Source organism: Thamnophis elegans, chromosome 5 (genome assembly GCF_009769535.1).
Source record: "Thamnophis elegans isolate rThaEle1 chromosome 5, rThaEle1.pri, whole genome shotgun sequence".
Classification (NCBI taxonomy): domain Eukaryota; kingdom Metazoa; phylum Chordata; class Lepidosauria; order Squamata; family Colubridae; genus Thamnophis; species Thamnophis elegans.
The window spans coordinates 69776257-69802428 of record NC_045545.1 but is presented as its reverse complement, the minus strand read 5'-3'; the positions used below and the strand labels follow the sequence as shown (position 1 = coordinate 69802428).

The 26172-nt window shown below is 39.5% G+C and overlaps 1 protein-coding gene across 4 annotated transcripts in view; it reads right to left on the bottom strand.

Annotated features, from left to right (window-relative positions):
- Positions 1–26172, bottom strand: part of SGK2 (serum/glucocorticoid regulated kinase 2) — a 39029-nt gene that overhangs the window by 4281 nt on the left and 8576 nt on the right. For 3 of the 4 annotated variants that reach the window (XM_032218977.1, XM_032218978.1, XM_032218979.1), the window contains 10 exons: positions 12325–12394; positions 11253–11310; positions 10444–10493; positions 8877–8934; positions 6570–6653; positions 5502–5633; positions 3455–3567; positions 2582–2618; positions 2059–2145; positions 657–752 (listed from right to left, as the gene is read on the bottom strand). In XM_032218977.1, coding sequence (XP_032074868.1) covers positions 657–752; positions 2059–2145; positions 2582–2618; positions 3455–3567; positions 5502–5633; positions 6570–6653; positions 8877–8934; positions 10444–10493; positions 11253–11310; positions 12325–12394 — 785 coding nt within the window. Of the gene's footprint in view, positions 1–656; positions 753–2058; positions 2146–2581; positions 2619–3454; positions 3568–5501; positions 5634–6569; positions 6654–8876; positions 8935–10443; positions 10494–11252; positions 11311–12324; positions 12395–12778; positions 12913–26172 lie in introns of all 4 variants that reach the window. The other variant, XM_032218980.1, reaches the window with a different exon arrangement.

Sequence of the window (26172 nt, the reverse complement as noted above, 5' to 3'; positions counted from 1 at the left end):
GAAAAGCACAAAAACTATATGTTCAGTTTAGCTTTGATAGCCCTAAAGAACAGCTGAGGAAAGATTAAGTGTGTGTGCTCCACAATCAGTTCAGTTGTATTCATATAATCCTGCTTCCAAACATACAATCATCTGCATGGCTGATATGCTGATAGACTTAACATATGCAAGAACTCAGGCACACTTTAATTAATTGATCAATTGAGCACCTGACAAATGATTTGAAGACACTGTTATCCAAATTCCACCTATACTGGAATATGATAAACTTGGCTAATTATACTAGCGTACAGGGATAAGCAACACGAGATAAGGTTCTAATAACACTCTAAGGCAGCATTTCTCAACCTTGGCAACATGAAGATGTGTGGACTTCAACTCCCAGAATTCTCTAGCTAGGTTGCTTAGAGAATCCTGGAAGTTGAAGTCCAGACATCTTAAACTTCTAAGATTGAGAAATAGCGTGCTATGGAATTGAGCATCATATATATTTTCCAATATTGCCATTCTAATTAAGACAACTGATAAGCTTTGATATTGCCTCCCAATGATGATATTTCTTGTCTCTTTGTCCAAAGAAATCAGCTTTGTTTATACATTAGAATGAAAAGCCATTCCCAGGTCATGTTAGCCTCCACTTCAGAAGTAAAACTTACCAAGCCAAATAGCATTTCATAAAGCACGGCTCCAAGGCACCACCAGTCAACAGTTCGGTCATAAGGCTGCTTTTTAAGTACTTCTGGGGCCAAATACTGTTAAATATGTAAAATTTTTAATAATAATAATAATAATAATAATAATAATAATAATAATAATAATAATAATAATATGTCATTATATATACAAAACACCGGACAAAGGATTGCAATTACTTTTACAAAAGCCAAATTTATTTTCTTTATTGGAAGTAATAAGAAAACGTATTTATTTAAGTGGTAATGATTCATCTATACAAGTATTTCTTAAAGTTTGTCCTGAGGACCTCCCCAAGACCCCCTCAGAGAGATAAAAATTTGAAGATATTTGCAAAATTTTTAAACAATGCCTCTCTTCTCGTTATTTTTTATTTGTAAAAAATATGAGTTTTTCATATACTTTTTAAAATTAATGTTAATATCTAATGGCTTGAATACTACCATGTTTCCCCCCCCCCAAAATAAGACCCAGTCTTATTTTCTTTTGGGCCTCAAAATAAGCACTAGGGATTATTTGGGGGTAAACATGCTTTAAGGGTGATGAGCCTGGCTAGGCGCCCTGCCTCCTGGTGCACATACAAGAGCCAGCAAGCACACGGGGACTGACGGTATCCGGCAGCCCTCCGGTCCCTTGTTTGGCGCACTCTGGGGCTGCGTAGAGCAGAAAGCGTGGAGCAGAAGGCAGGTGATCCCAATGTGCCACATGGACTGCAGGCAATCTGAGAGATGCAAAGATGAGCTTCCTGTGGCTGGCTGTTGCTCTGGCCCACTACTGCTCAGTTTTCCTGCAGCCTACGCAGCAAGACCATATCACCTGCCCTTCCCGCATGCCTCTGCCTCTGCCTGCTGCCAGTGTTGCCATGCAAAGACAAGCCACCCACAGTCACCCACTGCTCCAGCCACCCGCTGCTTGGCTTTGCCACAGCCCACGCAGTGCATCTGGATTGCCTGCCTCCCTCTGCCTCTGCTTCCACCTGCTGCTTGCACAGGTACTCAGTTCACCTGTGCTACATAGCTGCAACTACTGCCAAATACAGTCAACCCACTTGCATTCACTGGCTCCTATGCTGGTCATGCCAACCCCCCCTTCACTAGGGCTTATTTTTAGGGTAGGGCTTATATTAGGTGCACATGTAAAAACCCAGGCTGGGGCTTATTTGGGGGGTATTTCATATTTTGGGGAAACAGTATTAATTTACATGCTTCAATAAATAAATATTCTACATGCATCAATTTTTATTTTTGATAGAATAAATATAAATAAATATAACCCATAGACACAAGCTCTTTTGGAATCCTCCATAATTTTTAAAAGTAGGGAAGGTTCCTGAAAGTAAACAAATTAAGAAACACTATATCATACTTCTGGTGTGCCACAAAAAGTAGATGTTGTTTCTTCTGGCTCCATTCCTTCTTTGCAAAGTCCAAAATCTGTCAGAACAATGTGACCCTGAAGGATTAGAGAGAAATTTCAGTCTTCTTGGTGTATTTCAAAATAGACAACAAAACAAATAGGCTTTTCTATTCTGGAGCAGGTAATATTTTCCTTTGTTCTTTTAGTAATATTTTTATCAAAACATAACCCAGGCTGTGGGTCCTGAGCAGAAGTCTACTAGCAAAATATTAGTTAATAAAAACTAGCAGCCTCCACCACAACTCAGAAGCAGTAACTGGGGAAAGCCTGGGCCACCATTTCACAAGTCACTTCTCACACGTGGCATCCTTTTATATATCTCTCATACTTGACACGGCATGCAAATGTTTCATCATAAACTACTGGAAACTACAGGAGGTAATTGTTAGACATTATTAAACCTGGTCGCTCTTAACAATGACAATTGTAAATTACAATTGTAATTTTCTCCACATGCCAACACTAAACATACCTGAGAATCCAAAAGAATATTTTCTGGTTTCAAGTCCCTTTTTTAAAAAAAAGGAGAGAAAGGAATTGATGTTTATATGGTACAAGAGGGATAGACAGAAAACAGATCCATATCTCTTGCAGCAACATATAGATTTCCATTCAGCCATCCCAAATGCAGTGGTGCAACAAAGAAACCTTAAGGGAGCCTATTCTAGCTTTCAAACTTCTTGAGGACATCCTTAATGTATTTTTTCAATATGCTAGACTTCAGTTCCCATAATTCCTATGCAACATAATCACATCATCTGAAGGGATACCAAGCTGGGGAAGATAATGTTAAAATGATTGGTAAGTTCCAAATTATCATTTTCAACTAATGATTTCAATTGACTCAGATGTCCATCTTGTGGTAAAGTGATAGTCTCTTTGTCTCTCTCTTTCTCCCTCTCTGTCAGATTTTTATTCTTGGCAATTGCCTAGACAAGTCCCATTGGGTTTTTGGCAAGATTTCAGAAGTGGTTTGTCATTTCCTTCTTCCTTGAACTGAGACAGTCACTACCCCAAGGTCACTAAGCTGGTTCCATGCCTAAGACAGGACTAGAACTCCCAGACTTCCAGATTCTGGTCTGATGCCTTAACCACTATTCTAAACTGGCTCTGAATGGCATGTTCTTAGATATCCAATAATGTAACACTTGGATTTGTCAGCGGGTCTTTGGGGCTTTTCTAGGACAAATATATTTCTAAATAAATGCCAAAATCTCAGAGAAACTAGCCCCATTTTATTTTGCTCACAAGCAGCCAAACCTACCTATTCTGTTAATTCACATGTTGATATGTTTTGCAGCAATCCATAGGATCACTACCTGCTCTGATGCCCAACATAATTTACCTGTATATGATATTCAGTGAGTGAAGGTAGCCAACCGCACTGGCCATTTCTGCTGCATAGAAGCGAGCTCGAGGTTCACGGAAACAGCGCTCCCTTTGTAGGTGGAAGAATAACTAGAAACAGACAGATAAAAACTTAGGAAAGGAGCATAATGTTTCATAAACCCTCTTTTTATTTAATAGAATCAAGAGATAGCAATAGCACTTAGACTTATATACAACTTCCAGGGGTGAAATGCTACTGGTTCGGACTGGTTCGCCCAAACCGGTAGTAAAACAATGCTACCAGTTCGGGCGAACTGGTATTTCTGTGATGCACGATTTGTATTAGCTAGAAAGAAAGATTTCCTGCTTTCTAGCTAATCTAAATAACTTGGCACAGCGGATTCCCCCCCTTCCTGTTCACTTACCTTTGCAGGCACCCTCGATAGAAGGCTCCACCCACCTGCCCGGACATCATCACATCCATTTTTGATGCTCTGTGCATGCATGGAAGGTCCCGCGCATGTGCGGAGGTGGAAAGCGCACACTCACATTTGCGAACTGGTAGCAAAGGTAAGTAGATTTCACCCCTGATCACTTCATAGTGTTTTACAACCCTCTCTAAGCAGTTTATAGTCAGCATATTGTCCCCAACAGTCTGGGTCCAGTATCATACACCCTGCTGAAACAAATTTAGCAGTTTCATTTAGGCATTCCCACTTGGAAAGTTGGAAGAATTATTTTCCCCACTTTTAAATGAATTGATTTTGCTTTCATTAGTAACTTTTAATATCTTGGGGAGTATCAATATTCATCAAGGGGAAGACTAGAGCCTAATTCCTAGTCCAGCACTTTAACCATTCTACCTTGACGGCTGCAATTTTAATGCATTCTTTATTATGAGTTTGGTTGTTGTTTTCATTGTAAACTGTTTCAAGATGCTTTGACATGGGAAATAATATGCATTTGTTGTAAATAATAATGCTAAATATTATTTATGCAATCACAGTTATGTAAACAGATCATTGTCTAATTTTAACACAATTTCATAAGAAACTGCTCCAGTATTTTATAAAGGTAGTTCTCGACTTATGACCGGATCGCTTGGTGACCTTTTGATGTTATGACAGACTCCCCCAAAGATACTTACAACCTGGTTTTGAATGTCTGACAGCCACTATCTCTTGCAATCACGTGACTGCATTTTGGGTGCTTGGCAACCAGTCCCCATTTATGGCTATTTTCAGCGTCGTGCAGTCATGTGCATACATTCCAACAATGAATTCCAACTCTACAAAGATGTAGACCTTTATGGTGATCCATGGCTGTTAGCCCTGATAGCAGTGTAATTGTCTCAGTCATCTGTTGTGAGATTAATGGACTTCCTTTTGCAGTTGGTAGGCCACTATGGGACAGACTGCTGGATTAGATGGGCTTATGTTTTTTCTACACTAATGCATCAGGCATCATGTTCTACACTCAATTTCCCAATAAGAAAAAAAATGCAAAACTTAACGCAAAGTTTGTTGTATGGATGATAATGAAAATGCACATTGTGAAAGCCCTTGATTTGCTTTCTCCACAAATGGGAATGTTTGAATTGGTTTCCACATTTTTTTTATTTTGGATTAGTTTTAAATTGTTTCTCTCCAATCAGGATTTGCGACGTTTTTGATGAAAACTGACATTTATTTCATGGTTTTGGCAAAAACACCCTATAGTGAACATTAGAGTCACTTAATGACCACAGCATTTGTTTGATGACTGCAGTGTTTGCTTCATGGCCACCATGTTCATTTTATGACTGCTACGAAAAAGGAAGCAAAAGTTGGTGACCTGTTTTATGGCCGTCACAATTTATGACCATAATTCCAGGCTCAATTAAGGTTGTAAGTCAAGGACTACCTTCAGTTTTAGTCTTCTGTCCAAGGTTGATTCAGTTATCATCCAGTCATGCACTGAATCATTCATAGGAGTGAAGGAGAACATGACAATGTAGTTTAGATTGTAAATGAAATCTTCCAATGATGCTAGGATTTTGAAAAACAGCACCGACAGATACTTGCCTCTCCTCCGTTTACATAATCCAGTACAAAGTAGAGTTTCTCCTTGGTCTGGAAAGAATAGTGGAGCCCCACAAGGAAAGGATGTTTCACATTCTTCAGGAGCACATTACGTTCTGCCATTATGTGGTTTTGCTATCAAGAGCCAAGAAGGACAAAGATGCAAATATGCAAGTTAGGGTTGTTGTTTTTTTAAAGATATAGCAAAAAGAATTACAGAAATTGGAGAAGATTTGAAGGAGGGATCACTCAAAGGTTTTTCTTGCTATTTTCTGTCAAATAGCATTTTAGCAGAGTGGTGTTTTTTTTTTAAAGAGACCGTAGAAAGGAAGAAAGAGTTAATGTAGTATACCTTCTATGGCTTTTTTCTTTCTTTTTTGTTATAAATGGAATATATTAGAAGAATCCACTAAAGGCATGCAAATGACATGGCTTTCAAGCCAAGTATTGTGTGCAATCTGCCAACTATTCATAAGGTTCTGTATGCACAGCTCACTTTTCCTCCATTTTGTTATCACCTTTACTACAGTGCCTTAGAAACAGAACAGAAGAAAAGCATACAGGAAAGTCCGTTCTTTCTGCTATGGAGGGTTAAGAAGGAAGTGGAGGGCAAATCTGGTTTTCAGTGGTTGTTGGATTTTTTTCGAGGGTGGGTGGTGGGTGTTGCTTACAATGCAGTGGTGGGATTCAAAAATACCACCTCTGTTACAATGACTATCACTGGATGGTAGCATAAGAGCATGAGGGATCATTCCAGTAACAAATGCAAGAGTTTTCTTATGCACGATAGACTTGATGGATAGATCAAGTTCCTAACTGGATCAGAAGACAGTAGCATAAAATAGTTCCTAAAGCCTAGAAACTATTATCATATATTGCTACTAAATTCTTTGTAGAAATATACACATGCAAACATACATTTTATATGTCTACCAACATGACTGTTGCACATGCTAAAATATAATCAGTATCTTTCATTTGGTTAAAAAAATATCATACTATAGGGGAAGGCAGAAGTGGCAAAATATTCTGTACTCAATGTAAACAAAATACGATACGTTTCAAACCTACCTCTTTTTTCTTAAGGATGGACTTTTTCTGCAAAACTTTTATAGCATAGAATCTTCCATCAGACTTGTGTTTGGACAAAAGGACCTGCAATAGAAATGAGAGATCAAGAAGCTTCCACTGTAACAAAAAATTGGAGGCAAAACCCAATACTTAATTGAAAATATTTGAGATTATAATCTGGGAAAATAACAGTAACCTATGACTGGTTAATCTATTCCATTTATTAATGCTTATTGTTTTCAATAAGACAGGCTAAATTGAGATATTCATTTTAAAAAGTAAAATAAATTCTCTGGAATTTCTAAATGGAATTTAAGAAATTGGACTTTTAATATGGAACTATAACTATGTCAGCCCAATGCCTTTGCATACCTTCATCTGGTATGCTACCTGGGCCAGCTCTGCTGTTTCCTAGATTGGGAAGTATTTCGGATAATCTCTCACAACCTGTTCACCTTGCAGCTTGACTACCGCAATATACTCTACACGAGGCTGTCCTTGAGGACCATATAGAAGCTTCAGTTGGTCCAGAATTAGTATGAACACTGATGGTCTGGATTCCTTGATTAAACAATACAATCTATTGAGATCCCAGGAGTGCATCTTCTCTGTAGCAGTGCTGCCCTCTGGAACAAGGTTCTACCCAAGATCTGGATGGCCTTTACCCTATTGGTGTTTCAAAGAACCGTGAAGACTTAGCTCTTCACCCAGGCCTCTTGCAAGGGTAATTGAAGCTCCTTTCTGGGCAGAAAGTGGGAAACTGGAGTAATCTGATAGACATTGTAGGAGGAAAGCTGAGTTAGTCTCTTGTGGCAAAAAACAAAAATCAGCAGTCTGGTAGCACCTTTTCTAACAAATTTTATTAAAAGGCATAAGCTTTTGTGAGATGCATCTGATGAAATGAACTGCTACTCATGAAAGCTTATGCCTTTTAATACATTTCATTAGCCAGAAAAGATGCTATCAGACCACTGATAATAATCTCAGTGAACCCAAGCTGGCAGCAACAATAAAATCATTTCACTGGAGTATTGATCTTCTAGGAGATCAATAATATTCTCAGAGAAATAGACGATTGAAATGTCTAGGTCAAACACCGTCACCACCATTCCAAAAACGCCTGTCTGAGATATCAGAAGAGCTGATTTGAAATACAGAGAAAAGGATCTTAAACCAGAAAGTTCTCAGTGTTATTGTGCTTATGGATCTTTCCTGCTTTTTGCAGTCCTGAGCCAAATAGAATTTGATCCTTTTTTCAAATCAAATCTTTATTATGATGGTAGATCAGCTTAAGATGGCTGGGATAGAAACAATTAATGTTTTAGAAGCGTCGGGGCGGAGCCTCCCACCACCGCCACTACGAGTTCACCCGATCTGGGCCAAACCGGGAGCAACCCACCTTTGATACAAACACACACACACACACACACACACACACACACATAGCTATCTTTTACCTTTTAAAATTACTAATTGTTTGAGTTCCACCCTTATTGTGTCCCATCCTTATTGGCAAATAAATTTAATAAATAAGTAAGCAAATGAAAGATGTCTTTAGGCAATTTCATCATCTAGGGATGAGAGAAGCAACATAATAAGAACATGTCCTTCAAAAATGATTGGTAAGGCATTTACACACCATTGCAAATAATATACAAGGATGAACCAAGAAATGCATTTCTAGACATTTTGAAATTCTTTGATGCTTTAAAGATATACTCTCATCTGAATTTCCCTTAATATAGTGGCAATTTGAAAGATTAGGAGCCTCAAATAGTGCTTTGTGCCTAGTTATATGGAACAGCTTCACTGAAATGCCAATCATCATAATCATTACTAGCAGAAGCAAATTCACTGCTTTTTTTTGTAAATATGGAAACAAGTTTGGCTTAAGGCAATTTTCTATGAGTAGTTGAAAAATAAATTATATTCCTGCCCATTCACACTCATTATTTTTTACGTTTACATACTGTTCATACAGCTCTAGGTGTTGTGAGTTAAAATTGGTTTATTTTATTACTGAAGGAAAAAAAATTCCCAGAAGCACTTTCTGCCCTGCTTTGCAAGGAATAATTTAATAGTAAGCATTTCTTATGAATAAATAATCAAGAAGTTACTATGTTTCACGCATACAAAATATATGGCCTAAGGGATCCACCTCACTGTCCCTTATGATTGGACTATTCGGACTGGGAAAATAGCACGTGCAAATGCTACATTAATTCCCAAAGGTTGAAAGCTATGAATGAAAAGCCATTTGGATCAACAAGGGGTCCACAAGAACATTTCTCAAACACGATTACTTACTTTCCCAAAGCTTCCTTTGCCAATTACTTTTAGGAAGTCAAAATCAGTTGGCTTGGCACTATTAGCAGGGGAGAAAAGAGACAAAATAAATACATGAAACGCCTTCTTCTGTATCAGTTAGAACTTTCTCCTCTACCTCTAAATCAATCATAATACATTTTTGCAGCATGGATCAGAGGTGGCATTTAGCAGGTTCTGACCAATTCTGGAGAACCGGCAACAGAAATTTTGAGTAGTTCGGAGAACCGGTAAATACCATCTCTGACTGGCCCCGCCCCCATCTAGTCTCTGCCTCCCGAGTCCCAGCTGATCAGGAGGAAATGGGGATTTTCCAGTAACCTTCCCCTGGAGTGGGGTAGGAATGGAGATTTTACAGTATCCTTCCCCTGCCATGCCAGCTAAGCCATGCCACGCCTACCAAGCCATGTCGAGAGAACCAGTAGTAAAAATATTTGAATCCCACCACTGCCGGGGATGATAAAATGAATCTTTCATAGCTGACAAGTTTAGAGTTATATTTTACTTTATTTTGCGTCCCAGTGTCATTCATTCCATGAGGGCCTATTTAAGGGTCCAGGACTCAAGGCACATTAACTCTTTCTATTAACACTCCCCCCCCTCCAATAGTTTCTCACTTTCCCATAATATGCTGCTGTAGTCTGACAAATGGTTACCCCGGCATGGGTGCTCTCTTGCCCAAAAGCAAACAAAAAATTCAGGACATAGAGACTTACTTTCAACTGTGAAGGCAAACGTGTATGTTTTATTGCCTGAAATGTATAGGTTTTGTCTGTGAACTATTACAATGCAATTCCAAGGGCAAAAAATAATAATGAAACCCACTACTGGGTTTAAGGTAACCTTTGTATAAAATATTAACAGAGTTAACTTTTTCCTCAAGGCTGTAATTTCATTCTGCCTGTACCCCTTTCCATCATTAGGATGCACTGTGGTCCCTGCACATATTTCTTGCTTGTCCTACCAGTGAATTATTGGCAGCCTATAAGAGAACGTTTTGCTGGAGCTTGAAATAAGTAGCTTTATATTATGGAATGGAAGGGAGGAGGATAATAGAGTTGGAAGGGACCTTGGAGATCTTCTAGTCCAGCCCCCTGCTTAGGCATATACTATTTCCATTTGTCTGAAATAGTATATGCCTAAGCAGGGGGTTGGACTAGAAGATATCCAAGGTCCCTTCCAACTCTATTATCCTCTTCCTCTTCCCTTCAATCTCTCCTTAAAACCTCCAATGTTGGAGGATTCACAACTTCTGGAGGCAAGTTGTTCCACTGATTAATTGTTCTAACTGTCAGGAAATTTCTCCTTAGTTCTAGGTTCTCCTTGATTAGTTTCCATCCATTGCTTCTTGTCCTGCCTTCGGGTGCTTTGGAGAATAGTTTGACTCCCTCTTCTTTGTGGCAGCCCCTGAGATATTGGAACACTGCTGTCATGTCACCCCCTACTGCTTCTTTTCATTAAACTAGACTATAATTCTATAATATAGAAGGAAAAGCATCCATTTCTTTGTATCCCATAGTGCTATGAATGGTCTTTTCTGTGATCTTACTTGGGATTAGCAAAGGGTCCAAGGTTGATATTGTCACTTGGTGATGAAGACTGTAGATAGAAAACAAAAAGTCATGAAGTTGAGTAAGAATTATTCACAGGCAGACCTTAACCAACAACCATTTGTTTAGCGACCATTTGAAGTTACAATAGCACTGAAAAAAGTGACTTACTACCGCTTGTCACACTTACAACCATCATAACATCCCCATGGTTGCATGAGCAACATTTCTGTGCCTGGTATGTATTGCAGCATCCCGGGATCATGGGATTTACTACCTTCCCAGCTAGCTTCTGGGAGCAAAGTCAGTGGGCGAAGCTGGATTTGCTTAAGGACCACATTACTCATTTAACAACTGCAGTGTTGCTTAACAACCATGGCAAATAAAGGTCATAAAATCATTTAACCACTGCCTTGATAAGCAATGGAAATTCTGGTCCCAAATGTGGTCATAAGTCGAGGACCACCTGTACACTGGCTAATGCTGCCACATCTATGAATAAAAGACAAAAGCCACCTAATTGCAAGGAATGGTAAATTTGCAGAACAACCCGTCGTATCAGGATAACCCAGCAGCCTCCCCAACTTGATATTATCTAGATGGGTTGGGTCTCAGCTCCCATAATCACTAGCCAGTCAACAAATCCAAAGGGACTTCATTAGGACAGGTTGGCCTGTGATGGATGAAGCTATGTAAATTGTAGTTTTTCTCTTGGCTGATCTAAGGCAGCTAAGAAACTTTGCCTCGTTTTCTCCTTGTTCAAAATTGTCCCATCGCCAATACTTTTAACGAAGATCTCAGCCCTTACCTGGTTATTGTGCTCTGGGCTTCTGGAATGGTCCATTAAAACAGCTACTCTTTCAGCACTGAGGGTTAAAAAGACAATGATTAACTGAGAAAAGCGGAACAAGGCTGAGACACTGAGACTCCACCATTACGTCACAGTTCTCATTTAAACCCTGGGGGGAGGGGGAGTAATTTGGCTGCCATGGTGAAGAAATAAAACTTCTTATTAAACCCATATGCCAACAAAGCCAGTACAGAGCTGTTATTTGTGATAACAGTTGGAATGGCATTTAGCCATTTCCTGTCCTATTTTAAGTGAGGATTAATTAAAACCTTGTCAGCAAATTAATCTATTTTTTCCTGCTTTTATCACAGAATACTTAGAATTGTAGGAGCAATTTGTATACTTTACCCACTTTTACAATTAAAGTTGTAATTAGATCTTTCAATGTCTTTTTGAAGTTTTCAAAGCCATCTCTTTACTATTTTCCCCACCCAAAATCCACCTCCAAGTTGAAATTAGCCCTTAATAGATACTCCTGTTGTACATTTCTCCCCCTTGTTCCCTGTGAAATTATTAGCAAGCTACATTGAAAGAATGACATTTTGTAACAAGGAAGCATTAAATATACCTGCAAACTCGGATTGCTAACATTTTGGAGCAAACTCCCACAAACCAAACATGAGACCTTTTCAGATGTAATTCTCTCCACCTCTCTTAGCAAAGCCCAATAATAATAATAATCATTTGACAGCTCCACACTGGCATATCTCCTTATTTCTTAAAAGCAAAGACATTAAATAAAAGCACCACATTTCAAAATATCCCCTGCAGACCCGAGTTAAGTCTCATTTTCAGGTATCTTGGTTAAATCCCTTACTTACATCTGCCTGACAAAAAGCTCTCCTTAGAAGTGGAGTAGTGTAACAAAGCCATATTGAGTAACAAATCCCAGTTTGTGTATGTCGTGGTTCCCTCTGCATCATGCCTGTGCCAGTCGGCTCAATTCACTGCTTATTCCTGGTAGGAGGGCATCCCGAGGCTGAGTTTTAAAGGAACAACACCCCATTGACTGAAAGAAACAGATACTCACTAGGAGCACAGCCTGGAACCGGAGGCCTTGATAGTCTGTTCCAACTTCTCTCGACCTTGTTTTATGAAATCTGCAGAAAAAGGGAGTGGGGAAGTAGGGAGGAGGAGTGGAAGTTAGCAAACCAACTAAACGTTTCAGGTGGCAATGCAACCACAAGAAATATACACAGAGGCACATTTGTTCTGCAGTGACCTTGCCCTTCTCATGCACCTATCCATAAGTCAAAGTAAGCAGTCTTCATAAGAAGCAGAGGCAGACCTGTTTGCTCTGGGAAGGAGTTTCAAACCTTACTCAGAGAACAATGCAGAAACAAATTCTGAAACCAGGAAGAGATGATGTCCTAGAATCAGTAGCCTCCCGCCTCCCTGTTCCAGAAAATTACCAGAACTGGCCTGCTTTTCTGAGTGATACATATCACACAATAGAAGAGCCACTCTTTCTTTATACACCATACCTGGCACATATCCTGTTCTTCTCAAACTCCAAGCATTTTATGAACACAAATGCAGCAATGTAAGACCACCAACATAGTGGTGAAATCTAGTTTTTTTTGCCACCGGTTCTGAGGATGTGCCTTGGTGGGGAGTCCTGGGTCAGACAAAGAATGGGGAAGTGATTATCGGGAGGGGGGAAGAATGTCAGAGCATCTTTTCAGATCATTAGGGGCGAGCAGAATTGACAGAGCTCAAATCTGTGGCTGATGAAAAGCTCCAAGAGATGCTGTGGCTCTTCCAACCTTTGGATTCAGGCAAGAATGCCCGCCCCCAACGTGTCTTCAGGCTGTTCTCCTCACTGGCGCCGCAGCCTCTGGAGCCAGAGCCCCAACGTGGGCCGGGAGGGAAGAGGCGCAAGGAGCACTCCGACCCACTTTGCTTGGCATGAGAAAAGGCAGCAGAAGGGGAGGGGACTCAGGCGACCAGCCTGCCAGGGGTGTCACTGCCCGACCTGGGCGCCAGGAAACAGGGAAGGATACGGGAAGGATTCCCCATTCAGCCTTGAGAGAAAAGAAACGCATTCTTGCTCACTTTGAAAGCTTCCGCCAAATGGAAAAATGCCAGGAACAAGCCTGCACTTCTTTTCTCTCGATGCTGAATGAGGAATCCTTCCCTCCAACCCCTGTGAACAGGAAGCAAGCCACCCTCCACCCCAGGCAAGCCTGGGAAGGCCCCGAGGAGGTGCTAAAGAGCTGGTGAATCAACCCTGCCAAAGTTTTAAAAAAAGGTTCTGACGATCGCGCGACATTGTCACAGCTGATTGTTGGAACCTTTTTTTACTACCGGTTCAGGTGAACAATAGAATTTTTTGCTACCAGTTCGGGAGAACCGGTCCAAACTGGCAGCATTTCACCCCTGCACCAACTCCTTTATCTCAAAAGGTGATAACAAGTCAGTGGACAATTCCCAAATCAGATATATTTTATTTTATTTTATTTTGTTTGTCAAACATGTACAAGATAACAAGTATAAGTATAAACATGGACATGAACAAAGGAAATGAGCACAAATAAATGGGGACAGTAGGACAGGGATGGTAGGCATGCTGGTGCATGCGCCCTTATGGACCTCTTAGGAATGGGGTGAAATCCACAGTAGACAATTTAAGGTTGAAACTGTGGAGGTTAGAGGATGTAACAAATGAGTCAGAGCATTCCAGGCATTGGCCACTCTGTTGCTGAAGTCGTATTTTTTGCAATCTAGTTTGGAGTAGTTTACCTTGAGTTTGTAATGTTTGCCCGAGTATTATTGAGGTTGAAGCTGAAGTAGTCGTTGACAAGTAGGAAGTTGTAGCAGACAATTTTGTGTACTATGCTTAGGTCAGATCATAGGCTGCATAGTTCCAGGTGGTATTGCTGGAATACAGATAGTCCTTGACTTAACGACTGTAATTGAGCCCAAAGTTTATGTCTCACTAAGTGAGACATTTAAGCAAGTTTTTCCCCATTTTATGATTTTTCTTGCCATAGTTAAGTGAATCATTGCAGTTGTTAAGTTAATAACCTGTTTTGAAGTGAATCTGGCTTCCCTCATTGATTTTGCTTGACAAACAGTTGCAAAAGTTCTTTACAAAATTGTGGGACACTGCAACCATCATAAATATGAACCAGTTGCAAGCATCCAAATTTTGGTCCTGTGAACATGGGGATGCTGCAATGGTTGTAAGTGTGAAAATGGTCATAAATCACTTTTCCAGTGATGCTGTAACTTCGAACAGTCACTAAATGCACTGTTGTAAGTTGAGGACTATTTTTACACAGATTTTTCTAACTCTCTTTCAAGATAAAGACAGCCAACAATATAACAGACGTTAGAAATAAGAAAATCAACAGTCTTGGTAATATACTGCCAGGTTTTAATAAAAGCGGTCATTTACACTTTGCTATGACCACCATGTGTGCCTGTTGGATGGTATCTTGTGTCTTCCGTTCATGAATCTGGTTGGGGTTTGTTTTTGTTTTAAAGTTGGTTAGAAAATAAACAATAGGCATCGAACAAAATAAGCCACTGTCACAGATGTTGACAACAGATACACAGGGTGTGTGCAGAAACTCTCGAAAAAGGATTTGGGATATTGATTGGCTCTCTGGAAATAATCTAATCCAGTTTGGGCTGCTTCTGAGTTAGTCCCTTCTTCCTCTATAAATGGACCTTGAGCAAGATAGTCTAAATATGGAACTCCATTTCCCCATTGCCTTATATAGCTGTTATGTTACTATTATGGTTTTTTTTTAAGGAATAGGATGACCTTTACACAAAAGCTAGACTTTATAAGGAGATCAAGTGTGATAAATGTCATAGACAGTGCTAGCTGGAAGTCTCATCCCTTCTAGAAAAGTTGGTGATAAGACATTTGCCTCCAGAGTCACAGCTTTCATTTCCCTTGTGATAGCTGCAAATTTAAATTAATAGTGATGAACGTAGGAGGAGGAACAGGAAAACATTCTTGCTCCCTAAGAAAAGCAAAGCAGGTATTGAAAAGGTTCTCCCAATCCTATATACAAGTATTCAATAAACCATGAAGAAGAATTTGAAAAGTAATACAAAGAGGAATTTCAGCTCTCTCTCTTTAAAGATGTCGTAATTGGCTGGTGAACCTGCCAGTCAAAGAATGGCAACATTGGTCACCTCCTCACAGATTATATTCCATCAGGATCCTCACAGATTATATTCCATCAGGAGAGGGAGCCATGAGAGAGGGTCTTGGGAAGTTATGTTCTGACCTAGCCTTCCCCAGCAGCACGAAGCCAAGTCCTCATCCCAATAAACCCCTTTTATTTAATTTACAATAAATTCCTCTCCAGCAAAGTCCCGGCCCACAGTCTTTCAAAATAGCTCACAATTACCAACCTTTATCAGGCTTGGAGAGAGGCCAGGCCGATATCTTTCAGACACCACAATACTTGACAAGAATTCAGGAATTAACTAATTGTCTCCTGCAAACACCCCTCCTTCTTTTATTCCCTATGGGAGGGGCCATTCACCGTCCACCTGTGGCTTTACTCCCAAGTCGACCCTTGTCTGTTCTCTTCATCTGGCAACTTTGCCCATGCGCACACTGGGAACAGGCTCCAGCTGTTCGTCTGCCTCACTGATGTCTGACTCCAAAGGTAGCTGATAACTGCCAGATAATGGCCCTGGTCCCATCTCTGTCTCCAATGCAGAGCACTCGTCAGAGCTTTCCCCAGACTCCAGGACTGTCCCATGTTCTTTCCCAACTTCCTCACTGTCTGAATCTGCTGCCAGCTCTGCTGGTGGGCCACAACAGGTTAATGGAAGGACAGATCTAAGGAAGGCTCAGAGGCTAAATCTGGGATTCCTGTTCCCTCAAATCAGGAAGCCCTTCTGTAGCTATTTAGCAAAAGACAAGCTGTTCCTTTCTTCTTTTGCTAACTACGCGACTGTTATGCTGTATATTCCCACATTCGATAAAACTATGTGACTTTAAACAACACAAACACAAAAATTCTAAGCCCTCAAAAGCATTTTGCAATGGCAACAGGACAAAAGAATAATAAAGACTTTACAGAGCAAAATATACATCCCACCAAGTCATAATAGGACCTTTAAATCTCCAATTTGCATTATTCAGCATCCTTGAAACTGGGTTGGGGTTTTTTGGGGGGGGAGGGGTGTTTAATTCAATAGAACTTTTTCCAACATGATTCTTGGTAAGAATAAATCTGGATCTAACCCATAAAAAGTGCAATTAATTGTTATAAGAAATACAACTTTTACAAGAAATAAAAATCTTCTTTAAAAAGCTTAAAGTACATCAGTTATAGAATTCATGTTTAATAGAATATGTCTGCTGAGAGGGACAAAAGAAGAAAAGCCATAACATGCAGACACATTCAGATAACATATATGCTTTGCTTGTCAACCTTGTCTCCTGAGTCTCTGCATTCCAGTGGTGGGATTCAAATAATGTAACAAGCGATTCTCTGCCCTAATGACGAGTTGGGTAGGCATGGCTCAGTGGTCATGTGACTGGGTGGGTGGGGCCAACTCAACGTCACTGACGTCAATGGGTGCTTCGCATCAACTGTTACAATGTAATAAGAGTTAACCAAAGGCAGTTTCTGTAAGCAGGGCAATAAAGATTAGGCTAGAAACAACACCAGAATGTTTCCTTCCTGCCTTCCTTTACAGGCATCAGCCCTGTAAAGTGGAAAAAAACAAAAGGAGATTTCTTCCATCAACCGGTTCTCCAAACTGCTTAGAAAGTTAACAACCGGTTCTCCGGAATAGGTGCGAACTGGCTGAATTCCACCACTGCTGCATTCCTATTATTTATGCTAATCTTTGATATTTGTAAAAACAAAATGCATTTAATATTTCAGTTGTTTGCCCATCCTTTTCAAAATTAATTTGGAATTATATCATTATTTAAATGGCAACCAAATGTTTCAGAAAAGAAAAGACGAAAAATGGATTTTGAGAGATATTCTAAGGGATTTCAGTCTACCCAAGAGAGTTGTTATTAGAATGAAAAAAGAACTATGCTTAATTTAATTTATAACATTTAAATTACCGTAAATGAAATCAGCATGGTTATTTCCTCAATATTTAAAAATTAAATTCCATCTTTCGGTCACAAGCTGATAGATTTTCCATGGTTTGGGAAAGATGAGTTTGATGAGTCCTTATTGGGTATACAATTAGTAATTGCTATAATTTAAACTTGCACACACATATACACTCCTCTCCAAAAAACAATGCCATGAAAAATCCAAGTTCAGCAACTCCTATATATTTTGGGATTGTATTCGTTCCTTAGTTCCTGTGATCTGCTATTTAAGATAGCACTGGTAAGGTGAATCACTACATCTGTTATCCAAGCAATTGTATTTCTGTAAGTACTCTCATCATTATTATGGTTTTTTTTAAAGGCAACCAGAAAGATATGGAATCATTGAGGTGAAAAAAATCTACCTGGTTTTCAAATAGGAAACCTCTTATTCTACAGTACACTGTTATTAACACTCAGTCAATAGAGAAAGGGCACAAGGGAAAAATCCAGGGAAATGTTTTATTGCCAAAGTTCTGCTGTATTCCTATGTAAAAAAAATTACATCAGAATGGCAATATCACAAAATAATAGTTTTGTCTAAGATCAAAATCAGAGATCAAATGCAAGGAAAATAAATGACTCTTAATTACAATAGTGTTGTCTGATTCTTGGCTCTGATTTCATTTTTCATGGTCATGGCCTGATGATGGGATTGCTCAAACTGTGACTAACGTACACGTGACTTACCAATTTCAAAACAAATTCAAATGTTTGGCACCAGTGACAAGAAGTCATCCGTGAGGAAGAAGCTGATCCATTTCAGTGGAATAAATTTGTGTCCAAATACATGCAGTAAATAACTAACAAACTCCTCTGAAAGAGAATACTGGGTAAACTTTGTTTAGATCATCAGCATGAATCATTTGGTGACATAGTGGTTAGAATGCAGTATGGTAGGCTAATTCTGCTGTCTGTCAGCTGCCAGCAGTTCGGCAGTTCAAATCTCACCAGGCTTAAGGTTGACTCAGCCTTCCATCCTTCTGAGGTCAATAAAATGACGACCCAGATTATTAGGGGCAATACGCTGACTGTGTAAGCACTTAAGTGGTATATAAGTCTAAGTGCTATTGCTAAGGGGAATAACGTGACCCATGGCTGCATGCTATGAGCATCACAAAAGCTGCAGAAGAATAATTTCTCGTGAATCACTGAATCTCACTTTCTCAGACTTCTCTAATTCACATCCATCTTTATTAAGATTCCATCTCATTAAAAATTATCCCTATCACCAATTAGTCTCCTGTCATGCAGCTTTAGTAAACCTAAGTTTCTTTAGCCAAACAAAAGTAATATATTTTTTTCTACTAAATAAAAAACTTTAAAGCAGCGGGCCCCAACCAGTACTGGTCTGTGGCCTGTTAGGAACTGGGACACACAGCTGGAGGTGAGTAGTGGGTGAGCAAGTTAACCCTAACCCTAACCCTAGTCCAAAACCACCACTACCATCCTGTTCGTGGAAAAATTGTCTTCCACAAAATTGGTCTCTGGTATCAAAAGGTTTGGGGGCCAACCTCTGCTTTCTCCAATCTAGTTATTGATGAGATGAATAATCTTTTTGGGGGGAGGGTATCACCGCCCACAGTCCTTCATTAATAATGCAATGGTTGGGGCTAAACAAACAGTGAATAGAACAAGAGGCAAATGGAGTAGGAACATCTATTCTCTTTCTGAATCTTCTTTTACCTTCTTTCCAGCATTCTCTTTTTTGTTCCAAGTTGCACCAAAGGTCATCAGTCTCAATTTGCAGAGTTTTTTGAAATTCGGTCAAGAGTTGTGTAAAATTAGCATAAGCACTGGGTTTAGCATAAGGACAATCTGGCCCCATCCTATGTAGAATCAATTCAAAATAGTTAAGATTTGCAGTACAGAATGCAAGTAAGTCCAGATACCCTTTCTCTTTGTTTTTTTTTCTTTTGGCAGGTTCATGAACTGGATAGGATGGGGGTGGACCAGTCTCACATGCTCCTGCCTAGTACTGCCAGCAGTCATGTTGACACTGTCATCAGGCTGTTGCTGAACAGTTCAGTTTCAAATATGCCATGACTCAGAAGGAATTAGGAAGCAATGCTTTATGGTCAGCCAAGGCAAAGCAGTACAGGCTGTTCTGCAACATAATTAAATCACCGAAGACCCTTGTTAAAAAAAGAGAACTTTTTAATGATGGAAATAGCTCCCTCATTAACAACTTGCTCATATAATCATGCCACCTTTGTGACAATCTGAAATTGTCCATTTAGAGCTCTGGCAAAAGGAAAAATCTGTATCCACTAACCAGATTAGCAGTCTTTAACAACAATAAAAATTAAGAGTCCCCATATGGGCTTTCTGTAATTCTGATTGTAAAGGGAATCTATATTGGTTTACACTTTGTGATATGGTTAGGACTATAATGAAAACCAGGAAATAACATGTACAATAAATCCATGGCAGTACTACTACCCCCATTCATTGTTTCATATCATTCATGGGGAAAAAATCATCTCTGGCTGCTGTAATAAATCTTGAAAATGTCCCTCTGAAGGTGCTGCTTTAGAGGGATTCCACAATTAGGGCTGCCCAGAATCCCTCTATTAGGCTGGACAAGACCTGGTAATTAGTCTCCTGGGAGAGAGGGGAATTCTTCATTTCTTCTGTTTTAGATAAAACTGTTGCGGTTGCTCACCAACTTCTCCTTGTTTTAGCCTCTCTGGAAACCATCAGTCCCCAGATTGTCTAGTCCAGTTTATGTGACTGGTCCATCTCCTTTCCCCAGTCAGCAATATTTGAATACCACGTGGCTTTTCATCTACACTAATTTTTATTTATTTATTATTTAGTTAGTTAGTTTGTCAAACATGTACAAGATAACAGGTATAAGTATAAATATGGACATGAACAAAGGAAATGAGTACAAATAAATGGGGACAGTAGGCATGCTGTTGTGCTTACGCATGTTGTCCCCTTTATGGACTTCTTAGGAATGGTGTGAGGTCCACAGTTTTTGGTATATTTTTCATATGTTTTTGGTATGCTGTTTAGCTGTGCTTATGGCTCCTTGATCGGTGGCTTACAGTTTGCCATGCCAGGACTTGACTATCTCTTCTGTTCACTTCCTGAATCCTATTCCTTAAAAAAAATATTTTCTGTCCTTTAGATGTAGCCATCGTGACAGTATTCTCAAAAGGTGGGAAAGAAAAGAGAATGAATAAAATCAGGCAGTAGAGAAGCAGTTGGACATTTTAACCTTATCTCTTAAGATTCAGACAGGAAATCTAGGAAAAAGAAATTCAGACAACTTAAGAAGTCTACTTTAAGGCTGATTTCTTTTTTTGTTTCCAAGTTTCTATATACTAACCTCTTTTTCCTGACATTACATTTCATAATTGTGACAGCATATGGATTTTGCTTCCTTGGACATATGTTGCTGTGAACAACATTATTAATGTTTTAAACCCAGTATAGTATTTTGTATTCTAGAGCTAGATCATGGCAACTGACCCATAGGGAACACTGTTGAAGGCTGAACAGGTTACTAATAATCCCATACTCCCTCCTTCTTCCCAGAAGACAAAGCTAAAGAGTGAAGATTTTATTCTTAGGACAGAAAGAAGTCTTAAGTCCTGCCTTCTAACTAGAAAAGGTAGAGTTCCTAATAACGCCATCTTTAGTGATCAAGAACAAAGTTTAAATTTGTTCCCAAATATTCATGAATCCACATATGGGGAAAGTTCTTTGGAACAATTCTGTTATTCGTATCTGATTATTTTGGAATAGTCTTAGCTTGCTGCTCAGACATAGCTTTTTTTTTTTTAAGTAATTATCCTTAACCCAACTCTTGAATATTTGAGTTATAAGAGAAGCTATTCTGTTCATCACATTCATTATAGCTGCATGAAAGCCCCAGTACTTTCCAGAAACTGCATATAATGGTAAGAATTGATGGGTAAAACTATTCAAAATTTCTGCAGGAATTTTGACAAATGACAAATAAGCTTTACATTATAGATAGTACAGTTAATAAGTGATATACTATATTTAATCAAATAGATAGTATCTATCCTGGCATGAAATTAATTTTTACACTGCCTCAATTGCCATTTGAAAAGACAAGACCATCTTCTTGGTGCAATTTAATTCAATTTATGCATTTGCAAAAGTCTCACATTAATAGTTTCATATTTCATCAACAGCAATCCACTACTGTGAAGAATATGAAATGTCTCTTTTTCCATCCACCCATCCATCATCCATCCATGCACAGGTAGTCCTCAGATAACAACCATTTGTTTAGCTACTGTTCAAAAGTATGATGGTACTCAACAAGAGTACTTATGACTGGTCCTTGAAGTTGCAGCTGTTAGGAGAATTCCTGTAGCAATGTTATTGCAGTTGGTTGCAACCAACTCATAATTATGAGCCATGGTGGTGCAGTGGTTAAAATGCAGTAGCATAGACTAATTCTGCTGACTGCCAGCTGTCTGCAATTCGATTCTCACTGGCTCAAGGTTGAGCCTTCCATCCTTCCAAGGTGGGTAAAATGAGGGCCCAGATTGTTGGGGGCAATATACCGATTCTGTAAACCACTTAGAGAGAGCTGTAAAGCACTGTGAAGTGGAATATAAGTCTACATGCTATTGCTATTACCATGACAGTTGCTGCAGTCACATAATCACCACCTGCCATCTTCCAACAAGCAAAATCAATGGGGAAATTGGGAGGTAATTGAAAATGGTGATAATGTGATGTTCTTAACAACTATGCAGGATTTGCTTAATGACAGCTGCAACTTTCATCATTAAGACAGCATAGTCATGGATGTCACACATTATCACCGCTTTGCTTAGTAATGGAGTTGCAAATCCCAATTACTTCATTAAGTGATGACTAAGTGTATCTTTTTCCTATTTTACACAAAGTGGTAGCATCTGAAGCTGATTTCCCAGTAGTCACATGTTCAATATTGTCTACCTCACTATGTCCTTTATTGTAACTATAACCAGATGCATTTCATTAACAACTTACTAAAGAAGTAATAATTCTGACCTCTAATCCCAAAGGGAGAGCAATCCATCCAAATTGTAACTGCAGACAAGAGTCTTGTGACTATATATTTAAAGGCCAGGGGTAAAAATGTTCCAAAAGGCTCATGTTCCTGCAATCGCATTTTTAAAAAAATGATTGACCTTGAGCATCTACAACGGTACATCAAATGACAAAGTTACCTCTTGCATTCCAGTTGTTATTAAGAAGAATATATAGCATATTTTCACATCATTTTTATCTTGGTGTTAGGAACTTATAGGCAATGCGCAGCATGAGTTTTTTGCAAGATGAAAACACTGCTGATAAAACAGGGCTACAGTTACTGTGTTTATAAATGACATACATCTACCACATGGCATATAAAAGTCTGCATATCTCTATATGTTCTCATATCACTGTATCATTATTTTCCTTTTCATTGTTTATTCTATTTCTCCTTTACTACCGTTATGTTTGCACTTCTTTTCATATCTTCATTTTTATTTGTGTAAGCCACCTAAAGTAGTCCCATGGCGAAATAGATGGCGAATAAATTTAACAAATGAATAAATAATCCTTTAAAACAATTAAATCTATATGTAACAGCCCAACCTAATACTGGCTTCGGTATGAAGTGGCCATATACCAATTCATAAAATCACAATTAATAAAGTCTTAATAATTTCATTAAAAGTTCCGTGGAAGAGGTTGGTGCTAGTAGCCCTCCTGAATACCACAAATTCCCATTTTAATTATATCATAAGAATAAAACATAATCAATAATAGTAACAATGTGTTTTTCTCTCCCCTGATGTTACATGGGATGGGTCATGTACTCCCAGTACCTCCATCCACACTTTCTCGATATCATTTCTTAGTAGCAGCCAACAAAAGGGAGACAAAGATTGAAGGCCAGACAATACCTCCACCAGGAGGACTTTCCTAAAGAAGCCATTTCCTGGACGGAGCCACTCACTCGCTCACCCAACCCATACCGATACTATGCATGTCAAAGAAGCCAGGTGGAGCGTGAATATAGCCCATTGTTGGGATAAAGTTTCAGCTTTTATTATAGGGGTCCCTAGATTAGAGGTCCCTAGACTAGGAATGTGGAGGCGCAGTTGCTAAGATGTTGAGCTTGTCAATCAGAAAGATCAGCAGTTCGGCAGTTTGAATCCCTAGCGCTGCATAACAGAGTGAGCTCCCATTACTTGTCCCAGCTTTTGCCAATCTAGCAATTCGAAAGCATGTAAAAATGCAAATAGAAAAATAGGAACCACCTTTGGTGGGAAGATAACAGCATTCCATGTACCTTCGGCATTTAGTCACATGATCATGGAGATGTCTTCTGACAGCATTGGCTCTTCGGCTTTGAAACGGATATGAGCACTGCCCCCTAGAGTCAGAAATAACTAGCACAACCTTTACCTTTACCTTACCCTAGACCAGGGATGGTGAACCTATGGCACGCGTGCCACAGGTGGCATGCGGAGCCATTTGTCAGGGCACGCGAGGCATTGCCGTCAGCTGGCCAGCACGCATGCATGTGCTGGCCAGCTGACTTCAGCCTTTTTTAAATTTATTTTTCGCCCTCCCCAGGCTCCAGAATCTTTATATGAGCCTGGGGAGGGAGAAAACAGCCTCCCCCCCCCCCGAGGCCCTCCAGAAGCTTCAGGAACTTCCCCGAAGCCTCCAGAGCGCAAAAAGCCAGCCCTATGGGCAAACCAAAAGTTCAGGAATGGATTTCCGGTTTGCTCGTAGGGCTGGTTTAAGCCCTCTGGAGTCTTCACGGACTTTCCAGAGTCTTCCCTGAAGGCTCCGGAGGACGAAAAATGACCAAACGGACAAACTGGAAGTCACTTCCGGTTTGCTCATAGGACTGTTTTTAGTCCTCCAGAGCCTTTAGGGAAGCCGCCTGAGGGTCTCTGAAGGCTCTCGAGGACTAAAAATGGCCCTACAAGCAAACCAGAAGTTACTTCCGGTTTGCTCGTAGGGTCATTTTTCGTCCTCCGGAGCCTTCAGGGAAGCCTCCAGAAGGCCCCTGAAGGATCCGGAGGGCTTAAACCCGCCGTTTCAAATACATATTACTGTGAAATTCTACAACTTTAAACAAAACCTTGACATTTACACAATGTAACAAATCTCTCTGAAAGAACCCTTCTAGGCTAGTTTTTGGATGATTCCGGAATTCCATTTAACAAAATCCAGATTAGTGTTGAGGAGGACAAAGTTGAATTGAGGATATGCTTTTATGAGTCTTACTTTTTTTTTCTAATGGGAGAGTAAATAAATTAATCCTAGCAGTTAAATAAATATTTGAGCTGTTACTGCTATTCCTGTACACTTACTAAGGAAACTGTCCAATCAAACCTCATCTGAAGATTTACCACAGTGCAGAGAATATTTTAGAATGCTGAACATTTTTAAATATTTCTTAATATTAGCTGCTGAGATATTTGGTAGGAGGAAAAGCTTCTGACTCCATGCTTTGTGATAGATTTCTCAGAAGCATATTTTTGAACACAGTTCTAAAAACCAAAATAATTTATGCTGGGTTAGATTTGTGTAATTGAACAGAACTACTGGTACAAGTAGGAGAGATTCTCAACTTGTAAATATAATTTATACAGATGCCTCTTTTCCAGGATTTCCATCTGTGGTTGGTTCTACACAGCTTGTTTGCTTCTCAGGAGAAAAATAAGTAAAAGAAGCCACTTTCCAAGGTAATCACACAAGCTGAAAAATAGGCTGCTGTAACAAGATAGGAATGTCATACATATTTGCATTACAAAACAAATCTTTTGAAGGTTCTGTGTAGCCCAAAAATATGATAACTGAATTCCTTGCAAACTAAGATACTGATAGAAGTTTAAAAAGCTTCTGATTTACCCCCTTTCTTTTAATAGTCCCCTAATTTCTCCATTCATAAAATAGAATGTTTCCTTAAAGGCAATTGATCACCCACAGGCAGGAATCTAATGCTGGAACCAGTGGTGGGTTTCTCCCAGTTCACCCCAAATTGGGTGAACCGGTAGTGGCAGCGGCAGAAGGCTCCGCCCACCTACCTGGACGCTTCTGCGCATGCACGAGCAAACTGGTAGTAAAATAAATTGAAACCCACCACTGGCTGGAGCCAATCAACATTTCAAAGCCTTGGGAATTTAACACCTCTGGCTGGCCAGGAAGATCTTTCCTGATGAAGGAAATGAGACAAAATATTTCCTACTTTCCTCTAAGCATAAAAAAAGCCATGTGTTTCCCTTCCCCCCCCTCCCAGTCATAAAACCATATATTACACTCGTATATCTTTCACCAAAGGTTTGGCATCCTATAAAAATCTTGCTGGTGTGCCAGTTTAGTGTCAGCTTCCTTCAAAAGTAAACTTTGTATTGTTTTGGGAATAATTGTAAGAAACCTCCTTTCTGAAAACAGCTAGCCTCCTCATCTTGATTGCTACCTGGCTTGTAAGGAACCCAGGGGAATTCTCCCAACAATATATAAAATATGTTCTTTTGTTGCTATGATGATTTTAATCAATATTTTTTCCTGGCTGGCTTTCTATGGACATGATCCCAGAAGAATATATGCTGGATATAAGCATATGACAACAGAGTGCAAAAAAGTGCTTTGGGGGCAGGCCTAGATATGCTATTAGGGTTATTTTTAACCCACATAGTTATTTTACAACAATGATGCCTTCAACCTATTAGCCCAGAAAAAAGCAACCTGTTAAAGTAGGTACTAATTCTTTGGTCTTCTCTAAACTTTGTTGTTTTCTTC